We start from the raw sequence: 20,600 nt of genomic DNA on the forward strand, positions 1-20,600 counted from the left end.
TGGATAAAATGTGTTTACATTCATGTTAATTTGATATATTTCATATTATTATATTGTTGTTTGCATAATAGAAAACATCGGGTATTCTATATTAACAAACACTTCGGCGGATGCACAATAGATAAAGGATGGTTAATGTTTAACGACATGCTGTTGGGATGTGATTATGAAGGAACACATCTTCCAACCTTCTTATTCAGCTCTTCGGACAATGCGGAGTCCTGGCATTCTGGTTGTAAGTAAAATTAATAATATTTAAAAATCGTGGTAAGTGGAGTATTATGGCCTACGCATTCATTCCGATAATCCTAAATAATTAGACTTTACCTGTATTTTTTTGTACGTATCAAATTAACATTCCAAATATGTACCTGGTATGACATTTTTTTCTATTCTGTTTGATTACTTATTATCGAAATAATAATATGCAATCTCAAAATTGTTATTTTCAAATTTTAAATGGGAAATCACACATCACATTTCCACCAGTCCGGCAGCCAAGGGGTTTAACCTTGCAATGTTTTCTATAGTTTTTTTTGATGGATTTTGATTCTCGATTCCATCCGAATGAAGATTTTTTTTACTGGACGGCTGTCAGCATTGAGTAATTTGGATAATTAGCATAAACAAAATGGCCGCAATTTTCATAAAATATGCTTATCTCTTGACGTAGTAAGATAATTTTGGTGTCAAATTGTTCACAATGCATATGTTTATATTGCTGCTCTAACATACCTTGTTTTGTAAACTTGACTGGAAGCCCTATTTCTTATCTTATCGATTTTCCAAAAAGAACCTTTTGGGTACTCTTGGCCTATAAATGTGCCTTGCATCGGATATATATATCGATCGAACTGTGGGTCCCTTGCATTGGTCCATGTGAGAAAAGTACTCAAAAAATCTTTAAGTTGGTCTGCAGCTCAAATTTTTGTTGAGACATATTAACACTGTATTATGTTATCCAATAACTGCTGACCATTCTGCGTCACTATTGCTTATTATTATTATTATTATTATTATGTCATATAACATATAATTATTGTGAACAATTTAACACAAAAATTGGCTCCCTACGACAAATATTTATTAATTTATGTTATTATAATATCGAATAACTATTACATTATGTTTAAGGTCAATAACCACATATCCGGTCATTTTCCAGCAATTTCATCTGTTAAACTGAATAGAAATGTATATATTGGGAACAATTTGCTCCTAGTTCTCATTCTCTTCGACCTGCCGTTACTTAGATATAGCGAAAAGAGGTAAAGGTCAAAATTGCTAAAAATGGGGTTTCCGGTCAATTTGACAAAAATCTGTTAGAGCTAATATAAACATTGTGAACAATTTGACACCAAAATTATCTCACTACGTCAAGTAATTCCAGAGATATAGCATGTTTTATGAAAATAGCGGCCATTTTGTTTATGCTAATTATGCAAATTGCTCAATGCTGACAGTCGTCCAGTTAAAAATAATTCATTCTGATGGTATCGAGAATCAAAATCCATAAAAAGATGGACTAAAATACAATTATGGGAGGGTTATAGTACAGTCAATCTTTTCCATTAGAGCTAATATAAACATTGACCTTCTGAGTAGTTTGACGCAAATAACGCTCGTCTACGCCCACTGGTTACTAAGATACAAATATACGAAAATAGGTCAAGGTCAAAACATGCTTTCCTGTAATTTTGGTAAAAAGGTTTTATTAGCGTACATATAAATATGGGTCTTCTGAATAGTTTGACACAAAAATTAACATGCTACGCCTAGTAGTTTTCAAAATAGAAAAATAAGTAATTTGACCCATATGACCTTAAAACCCCTTAAAAAGTATGTTCCACTGCACCGATTTTGGAAATGATCTTCCCAGATGCTTATAGAATCAAATAAAAAAGGTTTGGAAACTATTGCAATTTGTTTTGGGTTACGCCCTTTTTTGTCATAGATTGACTGGACTATTAGTACATTTAGGATGTTTTCTTACTCAAACTATTACGATATAATTGAATTTTCACATAATTATGGTACGATACGAGAAGGATTTATTGCCATCTTTCATTCATTCCATACAATGATTATCAAAATTGAAGTTTTTTCAGGGAAATAACAAAACATTATATATAATTATATACTGTGCATATAGTTAATTATAATGTACAAATAGTCTGCCAACAACACCCCATGCATTGTCATTGTCATGATATTTAATTATATATATATATATATATATATATATATATATATATATATATATATATAAACAAATCAGGCACAGAACATTAATTCTAAACCGCCCGGTGATATACTGAAATTTAATTAATTAATTTGAAACGATAAAGATGAGAAAATCTGTGAGAATGAGAAAAAGTCGCCCCAACCGAGACTCGAACTCGGACCGCCTGCTTGATATGCAGTTGTCCTAACCATTAGACCACTGGGGCTTTCATGGTATTGTTCGAACTCGATTGGATAGCGACTCTTTAACATTCTCGCCGAGTATTTCACCGGGCGGTTTAGAATTAATGTTCTGTGCCTGATTTGTTTATATATATAAAAGTATCTCTTCTGAGATCCCGCCTCGTGAATAAAAATACTGTAAGATGAGGGCGTATCAATTTGATCTCTGGTGCGCGTGCGTACAACTGAGGACTAGTGCTGTTCCGCCGTACCACGCCGAGAATGTTAAAGAGTCGCTATCCAATCGAACAATACCATGAAAGCCCCAGTGGTCTAATGGTTAGGACAACTGCATATCAAGCAGGCGGTCCGAGTTCGAGTCTCGGTTGGGGCGACTTTTTCTCATTCTCACAGATTTCCTCATCTTTATCGTTTCAAATTAATTAATTAAATTTCAGTATATCACCGGGCGGTTTAGAATTAATGTTCTTTGCCTCTTGTGTTTATATATATATATATATATATGATTTGGTTAATCATGGTTGAGTGGATATTATAATGTTGAAATTAACCTTTATTTTATATTTTCAGCGATTGGGGAAGCTTATATTATGACAGTACATGTGAAGTACACCTGAAAATTATTTTACAGTTAAAGGACATCATGTATCTCTTTATTTGAGATATTAACCATATAAATAATAAATTCCAATACAGTATACAGAACAAAAACAAATATTATTAATCAAGAAGCTGATTTTTTTTTAAACAAGGAATTTGTATAAAAAGAATATGAGAAGCTGTTTCAGTAAAAAGGGCTTGATGCTTCTATGCAATACTCTATCTGGGGATGAATCATAATATAGGGACTGCTGTACATTAGCTTTATTCCATGAATTTAGTATAGCCACCTCCTTAAACAAGGCCATATACATGGCTGCAGTCGCGTGCTCAAATTTTAATTAGTGTTTATCGACCAACTGACTGACCGACCAACCAACCGACCGACCGACATAGCGAGCTGAAGAGTCGCGCATACACGCGACTAAAAATCGGGAATTTCTCCCCATGTTTCTATGAGAAATCAATAATGAATAACATCTGGTTCAGACGATTTACAGATGCCTAATTTTACTTAGGTACTTTTGAATTTCTTCAGAAGAGAACTCAAAACTCGATATCTCAGCCTCTGTTTATTTTGTTGATATCACACCCTAATAGTCTTGTCATCTGTATTTTTTAGATTTGATATCTCTGCTCATGTTGTTGCTGAGATTATCAAACGCAATGGTAGAATACAATAGTTCCAATAACTAAGGCAAACAGATCAAGATATGCCTATTATTATTATATACCTATTCATATAATTAATTCACGCCACCATCGATAAAATGTTATGTAATACAAGACTATGTAAACAATGAAACTTTTAAAACGTAATTTTTTTTCAATTTATAAATGTTTTTATATTTTTAATATTTTTAAACGTTTTAAACATTTTTAACCTATTTGAAATTTTAGCAATTTATAAATTGTAAAGGTTTTAGGAACATTATAATGGTTTGAATCCTTTTATAGCTGTTTTGTTAATCCTTTTAAAGCTGTTTTAAACTATTTTAATCTCCTGAATCCTATTTTTAATACCTAGTCATTTTTACACCGTGTTTCATAACTTATATTTTTTGTGCAATTATGTGTGTGTATATAATATATTATATTGTATATCTATTTATTAATATTGTACTAATAATTGTCAATCTTCAAGAAGAATTTCTGTTGTTATTTTATGATGATGATGGACAAATAAAGCATTTCAGTATTCAGTATTCAGTATTTAGTGTAGTGTATATATATCCATTTTTGCAACCTAATTTTCCATTAGGAATAAAACGATTTATAGACTATGCTGGCTAGATTAATTAATGTTAAAATAAACTTGTATTCCTTTCCTGTTTTTTTCATTGAAACACATTTTACACAGTACGATGCAGTACATGACTAATTAGCTAAGATAAGAAAAAACTTGAATAAAACATATATTTCACAATTTTATACTTAGTAGTTGTCGTTATTATTGCTTGGTTACCACTAGGACGCAAGTAATTTGACCATTCACAAACGATGGATTATTCAAACTGTGGCCTGAAATTCGTCAACTCGCTTGCATTGCGTTTACGTCTTGGCGTTGCGTTTTCTAGTGGCAACCAAGCTTAAGATATATTTAACGATCCGAAAACGACCACGACGATCTTAACGACTATCATGACCACACACTGTGTTATGCGTTGTACTTCTGATCGCCGAATCGGAAGTTCTCCAAGTTTACCTTTCTTTACTACTCCGTGGTTATAATGTGAACCGGTTAGAAGCTTTGAGCATTAATAATATTAGATTGGCATAATTTGCTCACCACGACTACAACGACCACTAGACTAGATATTGATATAAACAAGTTATATAGTCGCCCAACTTAAACAAATATTGGGATATTTTTCTATAGAAGGCGCTATAAGATTTTTAAAAATGACATTAAACAATTATAGAGGGCGCTATTAAAAATAGAAAGATATTTGTATCAATAATAGGGACTTTACGAAACACGACAGTTTATACAGTCAACATAGCCGTTTTATTAGTTACGCACCCTTACGCGAAGACGACGACGACCGACAGTATCTCTCTCCCTCCCCTGTCTCGCGGCGTGGGGCCCTTCTGAATCGCTTGGCTCTGGTGGAACAGCATAGATCTAGCCTTCTTAGCTATGAGCCTCGCATTCAAACACCGCGCAGAATGTACTGCTTTTAACGCAGCTATTTTAACCCAATAAAAATGTTGTTTCGTTAAACAAATAAATTAGAAGTTAAATTATTATTTAGAGTTTTCATGAGCACCGTCCTGTGGCTTCCCGGCCGTCGTATTTCGTAAAGTCCCTAATATTAAACCAAAGACTGAAAAAGAGATACCAACTAAATATTTCACCATTAATGAATGCATGAATCTATTATAAGTAGTATACGTTCTAATCTCAATTTAGAGCCTAGAGGGCGTAGATATTATAAATTGTCGGGATATGTTTTATGATTATTATCTGGAGAAATTGTGTTTTAGTGAAAGATATCGGGAGATGAATACTATCGCCAATATCGAGAAAGTTTAGGGTCTGAAAGAATTTGTTACATATATTTTCAACTAAAATTATTTTGGTTGACCCAATGACTAACAGTTATTAAAGCTTGGTTCCCACTAGCGACGCAACGTAACGCGCGCAACATAAGCAAATGCCCTTCCAATAATTGTGTTTGCCCTGCCTCCGTGAAATCAAACCTGCTTGTTGCGCGTCAACGTTAGCATGCCGTAGAATTTTACCTTGTTCACCGCGTAACTTTGAGTACAGCGCGTTCTTTTAATTTTATAGTAGGTTCTAATAGTAAAAATGGGTATATCATGGCGTTCCAAATGCGGAAAATGCAACTATTTAAGATGTATTTTCCTCTATGAAACATGAAAATTAATTTAAAAAAAAATTGAATAGGCCATTTCGCAGTTTTAATAAAGTTATTCACTTCCGTAGAAAAAAAAACAATAATAAAAATAATGTTAGCACTTAATATAAAAAGACAAAATAAATGGTTAAATTCAACCAAAAACCCATTGACTTCCAGTCAATTTGATTATTTTTTCTTTAAATTACAGTTTTTCAGGTAAATAATGTGTTTTTTCGATCCAATTCAAGAGACATTATATCTTGAATGCATGACTGTATTATAAATAGTGTGCTTTCTAATCTCTATTTTTATAGTCTAGAGGTTGTAGATATTATAAATTGGTATACATTATTGGGATATTTTTAATCTTCATATATATATAAAAAAGAAATCGGTAGCATTTGTAATTTGGCGGGAAAGTGGAAAATGACACAAAATGCCACTATTATCCGGAGACAGACTTTGGAGGTCTGCGAATGCGCATAATTCAGAACCATGTTTATCTATACGCATGGTCACTGTACGACACTTTTCTGTGTGCTGCCTTTGTCGTCTGTAGTTCTATCCTCACAGACTGTGTATGTAGGCCTACTGAATAGGTTAGTATTCGATTATTTACATTAATAGTAAATAAGATTTAGACCTAACCTATATAGCATTTAAGTTTACTATGTATATGATTATTATTTTTCAAAATAAGTAATTCGACAAAAATTATATATAATATATAACATAAATCTATAGTAGTAAATCATAAGTATCTCCCTATGTAGACTTGCTGTTTAGCATAGCCTACTATTAAAATTTACTATTTTATTGAATTTAATTAAATTTATTTATGTATTTGTATAGAGCGCATTACAGTGACGTGAATATAGATTAGTCCTTCTATATATATATATATCTATCTAGGACTTTAAAAACAATACATACAATCTTGAATCTAAATCGTAAATGTCAACTCAGACTGAGTCGTCTCGTCGGGAGAAAAATAAACATGTTTAATGATCTCACGACGACCTAAAAACTACGCCCGACGCTATGACAAGACGATCAATTAATAGCGTTCAACATTTTAATAAACCTTATCATCATTTTAAACATTACAAGTAGAATAATATATTTTGATTATGTTGTATAACTTTATCGAAAATTAAGAGTTTTTAATTCGATTACTTTTATAAATATTTCTATACATTACATATTTGTTATAAAGAATTAGTTTAACAAAAATGAACAGTAATTTCGTCTAATGATGATAATAATAAGTTTAGATTGTTTAGGAGTTTGGTAGATAGGATGGGTTTGGAATCCACTGAGTTTTGTTATTTATGGGCCAATCGTCTCTTAGGCTAGCTAGGCCCATGGGCCCAAATGTTTTGACGTAGCCATCGTGGCATGGAATCCCTAGTCAGAATAGCTCTAGCCCATAACAAAATGATATAGGCTAGGCCTAGGCCTAGTACGTGAAGCCGATAATACGATCTGTACTATAGAGGTATAAAAAATAATAGTATAATTTATGACTCCATGATCTGTACTAATAGTAGAGGAAGCAATGCCCAAAAAGTGGCTTATTTAAGGAGTTAGTGCAACCGGCAAATTAACAAGCTGAATTATATATCAAAATGTTTATAATTTTATAGGCTTTCAGAAACTGCATGAAGACACTTTCAAAACTGCTGGCATTTTTTATTACAACCCTTTAAAGACAACTCACTTTTTTATTAGTAGTTTTAAACAGTTTTTGTAACTTATCATTATAAAATGGGGAAAATATGATTTTTTTTTCCGGTTGTAGATTTTTATATCTTCACTTCTATTTCACGATAGGTTTTCTTGTGAAATGTTGCTTAAACTTCAAATATTATGAGAAAAAAATAAAAGAACCTGCTATTCAATATTCTCTAGGTTCTTTTTTAGTTTAATACATCCCTATTTTTCATAATGGAAGAGTCCAAAACTTGTGTGTTTACATTTTTCGCAGTGTCATTTGCTGACTATTTCAACTTGAATTGTAAGACTATCTTTTAATTTTTTTAATTAATATTTTATATATAACTACAATCTGTAAAGTAGTATTAATAACTTAATAAATCATATAGCATCATAGTAGCTTCTCAAAACATTGATTCTAGCATTACTATGTGTGTTTGCTGTGTTTTTGTAGGGACCACTTTTTCTAGGCCCACTTGCTTTTCCGCTGAATTTGCTGCTGCTGCATAGTCAGGTCTCCCTAACAACATACAACATTTGTATATTTTAAGCTAAAAATGATGAATGGATAGAAATATCCAGCTCTAACATCAATATATTTTATTTGCTTTAAATATTGACTAGGTTTGTGCTTTAAATATTGACTAGGTGAACCGTATGGTCTAGCCTCCCTTTAATACTAATAATAGCCTACTAGGCCTTTAACTTTTATAGACACTCTAGGCCTAGTATAGCTTTCAGTACAGTATACAGTAATTGTTTTTAGTACGTCATGTATTTATTTTCAATTATTATTTAAATGAATTTTTATGAATCTATATTTTATATAGTTTAGATCGGTCATATTTATAATTAATTTAATAAGTTATTGAATTCATCTTTTTTAGTGGTTTGTGTACTTGTAACAAAAAGAAATATCATTAAATGTAAAATAAATATATGCTACTACTGTTATTATTATACTTTAGGTCTAGTTTGGAAATTCTACAAAAAATGTATTTCACATTGATCGGTTGGTAGTCGTTTGACAGGGAAGAGAGATGTAAATTAGTTGACAAACACAACGTACATGACGTCGCGAGTTTGGAATCCACTGATTTTGTGAATATCTCATGAATATTAATAAGCTTCCCTAAGCTGCTGAAAAATAGACTTTCCATGAATTTACCCTAACATGTATATGAAATTTTATTTTTAAATTTCTCGTTATTATTTCTTCATTCTGACACTCTATTTTATAAATGAACGATATTTAAAAGCAATTTTAAACCCAGAATCCCCCTTTAACATTTTCATCATTAGTTTTTTAATTGTATTATATTTAGTTGATTATGAATTATTAAGTAGAAATATTAGTCATGTAGATAATTTTAAAAATAATTGCTATTACCATCGATTGAGTTGTATGCCTATTATGTAGTGAATTAAATTAAGAAGAATTTAGTTACTCAATTTAATATTTAAAAAAAAGTATTGTTACTATTTTATCGATTGAGTTGTAGGCCTATTATGTAGTGGATTTTTTTCTTATTTAAAAATATATTTGAAAGAATTTTTGTTGCCGTTTATCGATTGTGTTGTATTGCATAATAGTGAATTATTATTACGTAGAATATTATTCCTTAGGCCTAATATGTTCGCAGATACAAAAATAGCACAATTCACAAAGACTTCGAATTTTCAAGATAGTTTGGAAAAGGTCAGAAATAAAAGGGGTGTATGATATTCTTGAAATTATGTAAGAAACAACATACTTTACGATTATCGTAGTATGTATGCAGTGACGTTTCTGAAGGTCAAACTACGATTAGCTGTTTACCAGGTATAACAAGTATAGCATTGTAATCGTTATTAACTAAAAGAGAACACATCTAGAGGTCTTTACACTGGTATGGTGTTAGATATACGCAAGGCGTTCGATTCGGTTGACCACGCTATACCTAATGGAAAGTTATCTGCAATAAGTGTCGACAAAACAGACTGGTTTTCCTCATACCTTTCCGGAAGGAAACAGTATGTTGAAATCAACCGCGAAAAATCTTCTATTGAAGACATTACGCATGGTGTCCCACAAGGAAGTATTTTGGGGCCACTGCTTTTTTTGGTATATATTAATGATATGGCAATTAGTATTAATTCACTGTGTACTTTACGCCAATATGCTGATGATAGTGCCATTACATTTTCTCACTCTGATCCAAAGGTAATCGAAGAGGTTCTAAGTAAAAACATATCGTCATGTTACGAATGGCTGGCAGATAATAGGTTATCCTTGCATGTTGGAAAGACAGAAGCAATACTATTTGGATCAAAAAGAAAAGTTAAACATGTTGAATCATTTAAGATAATTTATAAAGGTCAAGTGATTGAACGTAAAACAAGTGTAAACTATTTAGGAATTGTAATTGATCATAATGTCACTGGGAACAACTTTGCTCAATCAGTCTATACAAAGGCTAATTCCCGTATAAAATATCTTTGGCGTCAATCCCCTTTTATCAACAAACAGTCACGAAAACTGTTAGGTATGGCGCTGGTACAGCCTTTACTAGATTATGCCTCACCAGCTTGGTTTCATGGAGTTAACAAAAATGTTAAACACAAATTACAAACCACCCAAAATAAACTAGTAAGATTTATTGCAAAGTTGGAACCCAGAGCCCATGTTGGCTACTCTGAACTCACTACACTTGGTATGCTTAATATAGAAAATCGTGTAAAATATCTGTGTCTTAGGCATGTTTTCAATATCTTTAATAAAACGTGTCCGGATTATTTAAGCTCACACTTCACACGTATTAGTGATACGCATGGATACAATACAAGGCACAGTAACACAAATTTTAGAGTTCCTCATGGTAATGTACATAATACATTTTATTACAATAGTATAAAATATTGGAATGCACTTCCTATTAATATTAAAAATTGCAATACTTTAAATAGTTTTAAATATAATGTAAAATCACTTTTATCTGAAAGAATACCTATGTAACATTTTTGTACAGTATTTTATATATTTTTAACTTTAGGCAATTGTATTAGGTGCAATTAAACGTTTAAACATTACAATATTTTAACTACATTTTAAATTTTAAATATGTAAAATCACATTTTATCAAAATACTGTGTAATCCTTATCATGTTTACTGTACAATTTTTTAACCTTTTAGTAGTCATAGGGCACTTTAAGTGCAATTATCAGTGTTAGTTTTATGTCTGAGGACCCCAATGGAAATAAGTTTTCATTTAAACTTTCTTGGGTTATTCCTCGGTTCATTCTTTTAATATTGTTATCTTGTGCTTTTTTTTCTGTTATGTTTGTCTTTGTATTTTTGAGTGAACCGAATAAAACTGAACTGAACTGAACTACTGTAGATTTGGTGTTGAGTAATTGGTCAGATTATTTGTATCTGCGTTACAACTACGAAAATATTAAGGAAAATATTCTACTTAATAATAATGATTCATTATTATGCAATACAACTCAATCGATAAACGGCAACAGCAATTCTTTCCAAATTAGTTAAATAAGGGAAAAAAACTAGGTAACATAATCCACTACATAATAAGCCTACAACTCAATCGATAAAATGGTAACAATAATTTTTTGTTAAATATCAAATCGAGGACCTTAATTCTTCGTAATTTATTCCACTACATACTAGGCATACAAATCAATCGAAGCAATTAATTAAAAAATGATCTACTTGATCGACTAAATATTTATATTTGATAATTCATGGTCAACTAAATATAATACAACTAACAAACGGCGGGGTAAGTTCGACCGGGATACGGGCCTGAACACTTTTAATTTTGTAAGAAAGATAAACAAAAATCTTGAATTCAAATTCTATAATTTTGTTAGGCTAAAAACATTCGAGAAAACGAAGGAAGATATAAAAGACGTTTATATTATGGATCCATCTATAAAATCAATCAAATAAAAATCATAACGATCAATAAGAAGATCAATGGAATTAATGTTTATCAACAAACAGCGGGTGTTTACGACCCGCAATTGTCATCCTTTTTGTCAAATCGTTCAATAAGTTAAAACTATTGCTTCTTCGTTTCGTTTTTCGATTACACGCCAATAATAAAGCAGCTTTGTTATAATAATTTATCTTTATATATATAGTATTGATATTTCTATGCTTATCATCCATATTTTATTTCAAATTATTTATTGCTAATTCCTTTTTTTAATTTACTAGAAACATTTTCTTGGTTATAAAATTAAAGATTCCAATCATGAACAAACGATATTCTATTATTTGACCAAAGACCACGGTTTGGGTGAAATCAAATTAAAAACTACTTCCATTTAATATGATTGAATATCAAAATCGCCAACAAAGGCTGAATTACATGATACTTACAAATATAAAAACGTTTAAAACAGGCATAAAACAATATTATAGGCCTAACAAAGTGCATATTAAAATCAAAAGAACAAGAAAAAATGTAATCAAATTTATCTATAATGTATCTACAAATTTAACAATTCAATTAAATAAGTAAGGGAAGTAAGACATTATGGTATCGGTTTGTTTTACATAGTGGCTCAACAAATTATTGTCTTATCTAATACTAACAGAAAGCTCAGGGTTTCTAATAAACCATTCCTTAAATTTTATAGCTATAATACAATCTGGAGCAAATTTACGACATAGTTTCACGGTGTTCATCTAGTCGTTTAATATTCACAATTTCAAGGGAAGTATTGTAATCTTTGTAATTTTTAAATGTTATTTACTTGAATGCGATGGTATCAAATTAAAGACCCAAAAATAAATCTGTGTCACAAAAGTGGTCTTTAATGTAATGTAATCCAAAAAACATCATTGCGTAAACTATACTAGAAGTATTTCATATTCAACTATGGTATTAAGTAATATCATAAGCCCGAATACATAAGACTAATGATTATGACTGGGAACTACGTAAAGAGCAATGAAAATGTTGCGATGGGAGCTAAACTGGATTACATTTTTAGCTAGTTAGAAAACTGGTACGAATGAATATAATTTACTATTATAATTCCAAATTAAAATTTTAAAATGAATTGCTGATACATACATTAATAACAAAAATAGCAGTGTATAAGTTATTACACAGTATAAATAACTGGTTACATGACAATAGCCACCTGGTCTAACGGTTTGTAAGCATTAAGTACAATTACCAACTTAAATTGAGTACCTAATTTAGCATGACACAGTCCTTATTGGCAGAAATTTAATTACGGATATAATTTTTTCCCCATCAACAGAGTTGTGAATAGACCACTAGGTCTATAGGCCTAAATCTGACATTATGGTGGACAAAGTTATATTGTTTATAATGATGATATCAATCAAAGGTATGATTAGAACACTGTTTACATAATGTAATAATTTATCCAGTCGTAAACTTATCATGATTTTATGAGTTGATGCGATTGAAATGTTCTATGAATTAGGTGGAGCTGGGTTGAATAAATATGTTTCCCATCTGAGGAGTACAAAACATTCATTAATTGTTTTATATTAAACATACTTCTGTTATAAACTTATCTGAGCAAAATTGCGAAGTTTATGTAAACCAGAATCGCAGGTCTGAGCATAAACAGCATGGAGAATATCTGGGTCTCATAACTACCCCTGTCTATTTGTATTTGCAATTGTAAAATGCCCGGCATATATTTAAAATGTATTCAATAATGCAATGATAAAACAATACAGTGATTTTGTTTAATGCGGTTACATAAAAGAAAAAATTGATCAACAAAATAATTCCTTGCTATGTATTTTTAAACTGTTTATAACCTATATTTATTCTAGAATTTACTAACAGTCAATCAGTCGTGGAAAGAAAATGTAAACCAATTACCATAATGCATAAAATTGGACCCGGTGGTAGGTTAGCTGTTACTGATCAGATAATACAACGTTTTAGAAGTGAGTCAGTGGTTCGATGTATTATCTCATGCAAGAAGGAGCAATTGTGCCTGTCAGTTTCTTACGAAAAAGAGAAAAAAGTATGTTATTTAAATTCCGTTAAAAACGACGATATGGAGACATCCAAGATGATAAACGATGTAGTTTACTACGAGTTTATTTTGGAGGTAAGCATGTAACTACTTTAGTTTGCTTTTTTTTAAAAAACAAAAATAATGTACTTTTAAATGGTAATATTAGTAGCCTATGTAAAATTGTTACCTGTCGCAACACATAACTACTTATTATATCGCCACGTCTAACGTTATTATATAAATAAAACTCCAGTGATAAAGCTGAGGCACTAACCATTGAGCCAATTAAATATTTCGCTTGTCGAAATAAATTGTTATTATATTACGTATTTATGTATTGCTATGCGCCCTCTATAAAATTATGTAGAAAAATCCCTCTAGAATTTTTTTTTCTGGGAATGTTATATTTCACCTAATATGATATATTAAAATAATAATAATAATACGCATATATAAACATTTCTTATTTTTTAAAGAAATCGTGTGTTCATTGTGAAGACGGAGTCTTTCGCCATGAAATCCAGTATTGTTTGGAAACCCGTGCTAATGGTAAGTTGAGTTTCTATGGTTAACACTAAAATTCAGGCCAGTTACCTTCCTGCTGTAGCTTCTTTCATCTCTGCTTCTTTACTACTGTACTGTTATGCAACTAATGTCATTGTTACAGTATGTTGTCACTAGTCCTAACTATTACTACTACTACTGCTGCTGCTGTTGCCGCTGCCTCCGCTGCTGCTGCTGCAGCTGCCACTGCCGGCGCCGCCGCCGACGCCACCACCGCCACCCACGCCACCGCAAAATACTGCCATAACTTATCAGTAATGCTAAGGGAGTAGTTCTACTGCTATGTTTTACTACAATAAAATGGTCGCAATTATACCGATTAGATAGACAGTGTAGTAAACGTTCATTATTCATCTTATTGGTTTTAGAATGGAACTTGATATACAAGGGCATGTCGGGAACTGGAGTTTCTATTTATACTTCTTTTGTCGATGGAACTGAAACATCAGATTCATGCGCTGCTAAATCATTTGATTCTTCAGAAAACTTTAGATTGAGCAAAGCTTTTGAAGACTGGATTTAGCGAACATTAATAAAGTAAGCTACTTAACTTAATAACTTATGCATGTAACGCTTTAGAATTTGATTTTCCCGGCTTTGTCATCAAATTATCTTTTTTTCTATTTTTCTGTTTATAATATTATAATGGTTTACATAACATAGTCAAGAAACATGGATATTATGTATGCATTGTAATGTTTACTATAATTATTGTATAGGTGAAGTTAACACTGTATTCTAAATGTCAGGATGAACTTATACATTTGATATTCAACGGAAGTACAACGACTAAAACATCTTGGTTTTCAATTGAACATCTTCTTGATTCACCTTGGGATGATTTAAAGCCTGGTGTACAGATGAGTTACTTCAGCATAGCAGGTCATTCGTAAGTTGTAAGCCTGTTTTGTATTAGGAAAATGGAGATTGTAGAATTATGAATTTCATGTGTTACATATTATAAACAAATTTGTAACATATTTCAATAATTATAATTATATACAAAATGCAATAGGCCTACAGTTAGATCACATCTTTTTAAACACATTCTAAAGGTTTGTATTTCTTATTGATTATTGATAAAATTAAATAAAGATATGAAAATATAGATATATAATATTATTATAATGTTGTTTGCATAATAGAAAACATCGGGTATTCTATATTAATAAACACTACGGCGGATGCACAATGGATAAAGGTTGGCTAATGCTTAACGACATACTGATGGGATGTGACTTTGAAGGAACACATCTCCCAACCTTCTTATTCAGCTCTTCGGACAATGCGGAGACCTGGCATTCTGGTTGTAAGTAACATTATTAATATGTAAAAATGGTGGTAAAAGGAGAATTATGGCCAAGGCAGTCATTCCGATAATCCTAAATAATTAGACTTTAACTTTACGTTTTTGTACGTATCAAATTAGCATCCTTTATTCAAAATATGTACCTGATGACACTTTTTTCTTGTTTGATTACTATTATCGAAAAAATAACATGCAATCTCAAAATTGTCATTTTTAAATTTCCACCAAAATACAATTATGGATGCGTTAGTAAAATTTAGGATGTTTTCTTACTCAAACTATTACGTAAACTATAATTTAATTTTCACATAATAATGGTACGATAGGAGAAGGGTTTACTGCCATCTTTCATTCTATACAATGATTATCAACATTTAAGTTGGAGATAACAAAACACTATATATATTATACTGTACATATAGTTTGCAGATTTATTGTGGCCATTGGCCAACGACACCCCATGCATTGGTCAATATAGGCCCTGATATTTCTTTATATATATATTATTTGTTATGTTTGTCATGATTTGGTTAATCATGATTGAGTGGATATTAAAATGTTGAAATCAACCTTTATTTTGCATTTTCAGCGATTGGGGAAGCTTATATTATGACAGTACATGTGAAGTACACCTAAAAATGATTTTACAGTTGAAGGACATCATGTATCTCTTAAATTCATTCATTCTTTTATTTGAGATATTAACTATATAAATAACAAATTTTAATACAGTATACAGACCAAGAACAAAAAAAAAAACAACTATTATTAATCAAGAAGCTGATTTTTTTTTTAAAACAAGGAATTTATATAAGAAGAATATGAGCAGCTGTTTGAGTAACAAGGGCTTGATGCTTCTATGCAATACTCTATCTGGTGTTGAATCATGTAGAAAATTTAAACAAATTATGAATACATTTCCAGCTTACTTTGGAGTAAAATCAACAAGGAACAATGTATAAACAACGAAGTTAATGTCTTTATTAAGGTAAAAAATAGCAAATGGAACTGAACAAAAATGTTAAAAATGAATATGATCATACATGGGATGAGTACGGAATTACAAGGATGCTTTGCTAATGCTACTGTAAGAATGACAAATAAATTGCTAGAGAAATAAAGGGTAATCCAAACAGTTTATGGAATTACGTTAAAGTAAAACAAAAACTAGAGCAGAGATATCAAATCTAATAAATAAAGATGGCGAGACTATAATACGTTGTGATGTCAAAACGTTATTCAATAAGTGCTTCACAGCAGAATTTACAGAAGGAAGAGACTAGAAGAATGTTAGCTTTATTGTATTTTAAAACTAGATATTATGTATTTATTATTGAATATTACTGTACTGCATGCAATGTATTTAAATTAATATGAAAAAGAAAGTAATTTTAGAAAGTTTTTGAATGTCACAGTGTAATTAACTGGAATAATGTATGGTCAGTGAAGCTGTACAAAATTAAAGAAAGAAAGTTGATGGATTTCAGCTATAAGTTTATTTATAGAGCCTAGCTAGGAATGTGTACTCTTCACCATTTATTTATTTATTTGGTTCAATGTACAACTACACATCAAAATTATTACACAGCATATCTTGCTGTTCGAAATCTATCCGATTGGATTCATCTACTTGGAGTTACATATTATGTAGGCTTGGACTAAACATTAAAAATCGAACGAGACGGGGATGCCGTGGCGGCGCATCAAAGCGGAGAAAGCAAAACATATTATTTTTTCAAGAATCCATCCCAAATCCAAGCAGTGCACAAACTGGAATTTCTTTTTGTTTACTTAATGCAAGATCAATTTGTGATCCGAATCAAACCGGAAAATCCACTTCAATATTTGAGCACATTATAGATAACGATTTGGACATTTTTGCGCTAACTGAGACATGGTTGCGTGATGATGACTCAATTTCTGCTGGCTGCATAACTCCAGATGGTTACATGTTTAACCATGTTCCTAGAACATATGGTCGTCATGGGGGAGTCGCCCTCATGTACAAAGCTGGTCTAAAAACACGCTCTCTGGACTTACCTGACTGTAGTACTTTTGAATCGTTGGGAATTCAATTTAGTAACAGAATTCGAATCATAGTTATCTATCGTCCTCCACCTAGCAAGAAAAATGGTTTCACCGTCTCACACTTCTTCAATGAGTTCTCTAACATGCTTGATACCATTGCATTAGTACATTCCGACTTGCTCATTGCCGGGGATTTCAACTTTCACCTTGACAAATCCGAGAATAGGGAGGTTATGCAGTTTATGAGCCTTCTTAAAGTTTATGATCTTACTCAACATGTTAAGCAACCAACCCATGAGGCAGGTCATACTCTTGAGCTGCTTATTACCAAATCAACTGACACTTTTCTAGCTGATGTAAATGTGGGCATCCCACATATATCTGACCACTCAGCCGTACATTGTAAGTTACAGTTAAATAAACCGCCGCCAACTCAGAAAATAGTTTTGATTGAAATATATATTTATACTGGTTGAAATATATATTTATACTGGGTAACCTCTTCAGTCAAAGACTGGTCTCCCAGAGGGCCCAGTTTGTGATCAGTGGCTGTGATGTACTAATACACCGGGGTAACCCCCTACTCGTCTCGAAAGATGTACTAGGTTCTTTAAAGTGCACACGAGCTAGTTGTGTACACTGGACCTACGGTTTATAGTCCTTATCCGAGAAGACTCGTTCTACCACCAGAACCATGGAGTGAGTGAGCCTCGAACTCCTGCCGATGTTATGGCTACGTAATTACGGTTCCACTGTCTTAACCGCTCGGCCACTCACTCACTTTCTAGTCGTAACTACAAGAATCTCTGTGCTGACTCTGTTGTCAGCGAGTTACTACCACTAACACTGACTGTATCTCTTCCATGTAACATTGATGATGCTATATGTATGTACAACTCTACATTGCGTTCAATCATTGATAAACTTGCTCCAACTAAGTCACGTCTGGTGACTATTCGACCGCAAACTCCATGGTATACTGATGAGATACGAAAACAGAAAAAAGTAAGAAGGCAGCTGGAGAGGAAATGGCGTAAGACAGGTCTCGAAACTGATTGGCATGCATACACACATCAGCGCCAATGTGTATCATCACATATTCATACTGCAAAGTTGGAATATCACTCAGATCTAGTAAATAATGCTGTAGGTGACCAGAAGCAATTATTCAAAATTGTAAACACGTTACTGCATAGAGGAAATAAGACACCATTACCTACCTGTAAATCAACCAGTATTCTTGCTGAACGTTTCTCAGAGTTTTTTAATGAAAAGATCACTAAAATTCGATCAGGGTTTCTTCAATCTGTTCTCCAAGATGCGCATACATTTAGTACAAGGGCTCCTTTAAGCTGTCAACTGTCTATTCTGGAACCAACCACAGATGAGGAGATCGAGAAATTGATCAAGGCATCCCCGATAAAGTCTTGTGAGCTAGATCCTATTCCAACTTGGCTTTTAAGGGATTGCGCTACTGTAATAGTTCCAGTGCTAATGAAATTAGTTAATCTTTCACTTATCACATCCACAGTACCGCAGAATTTAAAGAAAGCACATGTACGGCCTTTGCTGAAGAAGACTGGCCTCAACCCAGAAGTTCTTAAAAATTATAGACCTGTTTCAAATTTATCCTTTGTTTCGAAGCTTATTGAGCGTGTTGTTGCAGCTAGACTCTCTAAGCATATGTCAAATCACAACCTCCATGAAACTTACCAATCAGCATACAAAGCTAACCACAGTGTGGAGACAGCGCTTCTACGTGTTCAGAATGACGTTTTGACATCAATAGATAATAAAGAACTTGTTATTCTAGTTTTACTAGACTTATCGGCTGCTTTTGACACAGTAGATCACTCACTGCTTCTTCATAGATTGTCACATGATATTGGGGTAAGAGATCAAGCATTGTCTTGGTTTACATCATATCTAAGGAACAGAACCCAGGCCGTCTGCATTGGTGATGTTTCATCAGATGACCGTCCTCTCTTATGTGGCGTCCCACAAGGTTCGGTGCTTGGACCACAGCTGTTTTCCATCTATGTTGCACCAGTTGCTGAAATAATACAAAGACACGGATTATGTCATCATTTCTATGCAGATGATATACAAATCTACGTTTCTGTCAAGCCTTGCCAGACCAAGTTTCTGTCCGCCGTAAAACGGTTAGAAGCATGCACTGCTGAGATTAGAAAATGGATGGGCTCCAACTTCCTCAAGCTAAATGATAAAAAGACCGAGGTGATCCTATTTGGTTCTGTTCAGCAGAGAAAAAAGATCCGGTTTTATGGCCTACATATTGGTGGCGTGCTAGTCAATCCATCAACAGAAGTTCGTAACCTTGGTGTACAACTTGATTGTAAAATGACCATGGAATCACATATCAACAAAATCTGCCGATCTGCTATTTTCCATTTATGTAACATTGCCAAGATCAGACGTTACTTGAACCAGTGTGCAACAGAGCAGATTGTACATGCTTTTGTTACCAGTCGGCTTGATATGGGAAATTCCCTGCTGTATGGTCTGCCAAAGAAGCAGTTGCGGACTCTCCAGAAGGTGCAAAATTGGGCAGCTCGTTTGGTGATGTGTGCCAAAAAGTATGATCACGTCACACCATTGTTCAAAGAGTTAAATTGGCTACCCATGGAGTCACGTGTTAAATTTAAGATCCTGCTGCTGGTGTTCCGTTGCCTAAATAGTTGCGCTCCAAAATATCTCTCAGAATTGTTGACAGTCAAGAAGGGAAAGCGAGAACTAAGATCTAGTCATCAGGTGCTACTGGACATTCCGAGGAGCAAACATAGTTGGGGAGATCGGACTTTCAGTGTTGCTGGACCTAGGCTCTGGAACCACCTACCCTTGAACATTAAACACACATCATCATTGAGTCACTTTAAGTCACTACTCAAAACTCACCTTTTCTGATTTTTTCTACAGCGCCATGAGCAATGAATGTTGGAATGGCGCTATATAAATCGAACGATTGATTGATTGATTGAAATGGAAACTATCTAATTCTGCCTTTTGTAAAGTTTGTAATGAAGAAGATAATTATAACCATATGTTTGTTTCA

The 20,600-nt window shown here is 32.6% G+C and overlaps 2 protein-coding genes across 2 annotated transcripts in view; both read left to right on the plus strand.

Moving 5' to 3' along the window:
* Positions 1-20,452, plus strand: part of LOC144840959 (uncharacterized) — a 37,805-nt gene extending 17,353 nt beyond the window's left edge. Inside the window, exons 7-10 of the mRNA XM_078697067.1 lie at positions 14,103-14,175; positions 14,910-15,079; positions 17,301-17,939; positions 18,355-20,452. Of these exons, the coding sequence (XP_078553193.1) occupies positions 14,103-14,175; positions 14,910-15,079; positions 17,301-17,939; positions 18,355-20,452 (2,980 nt within the window). The remainder of the gene's footprint in view (positions 1-14,102; positions 14,176-14,909; positions 15,080-17,300; positions 17,940-18,354) is intronic.
* Positions 1-20,600, plus strand: part of LOC144839162 (uncharacterized) — a 304,410-nt gene that overhangs the window by 271,437 nt on the left and 12,373 nt on the right. The gene's annotated exons all lie outside the window — the stretch shown is intronic.

The sequence above is a fragment of the Antedon bifida genome, chromosome 4 (assembly GCF_963402885.1).
Source record: "Antedon bifida chromosome 4, ecAntBifi1.1, whole genome shotgun sequence".
In the NCBI taxonomy this organism is placed as follows: Eukaryota; Metazoa; Echinodermata; class Crinoidea; order Comatulida; family Antedonidae; genus Antedon; species Antedon bifida.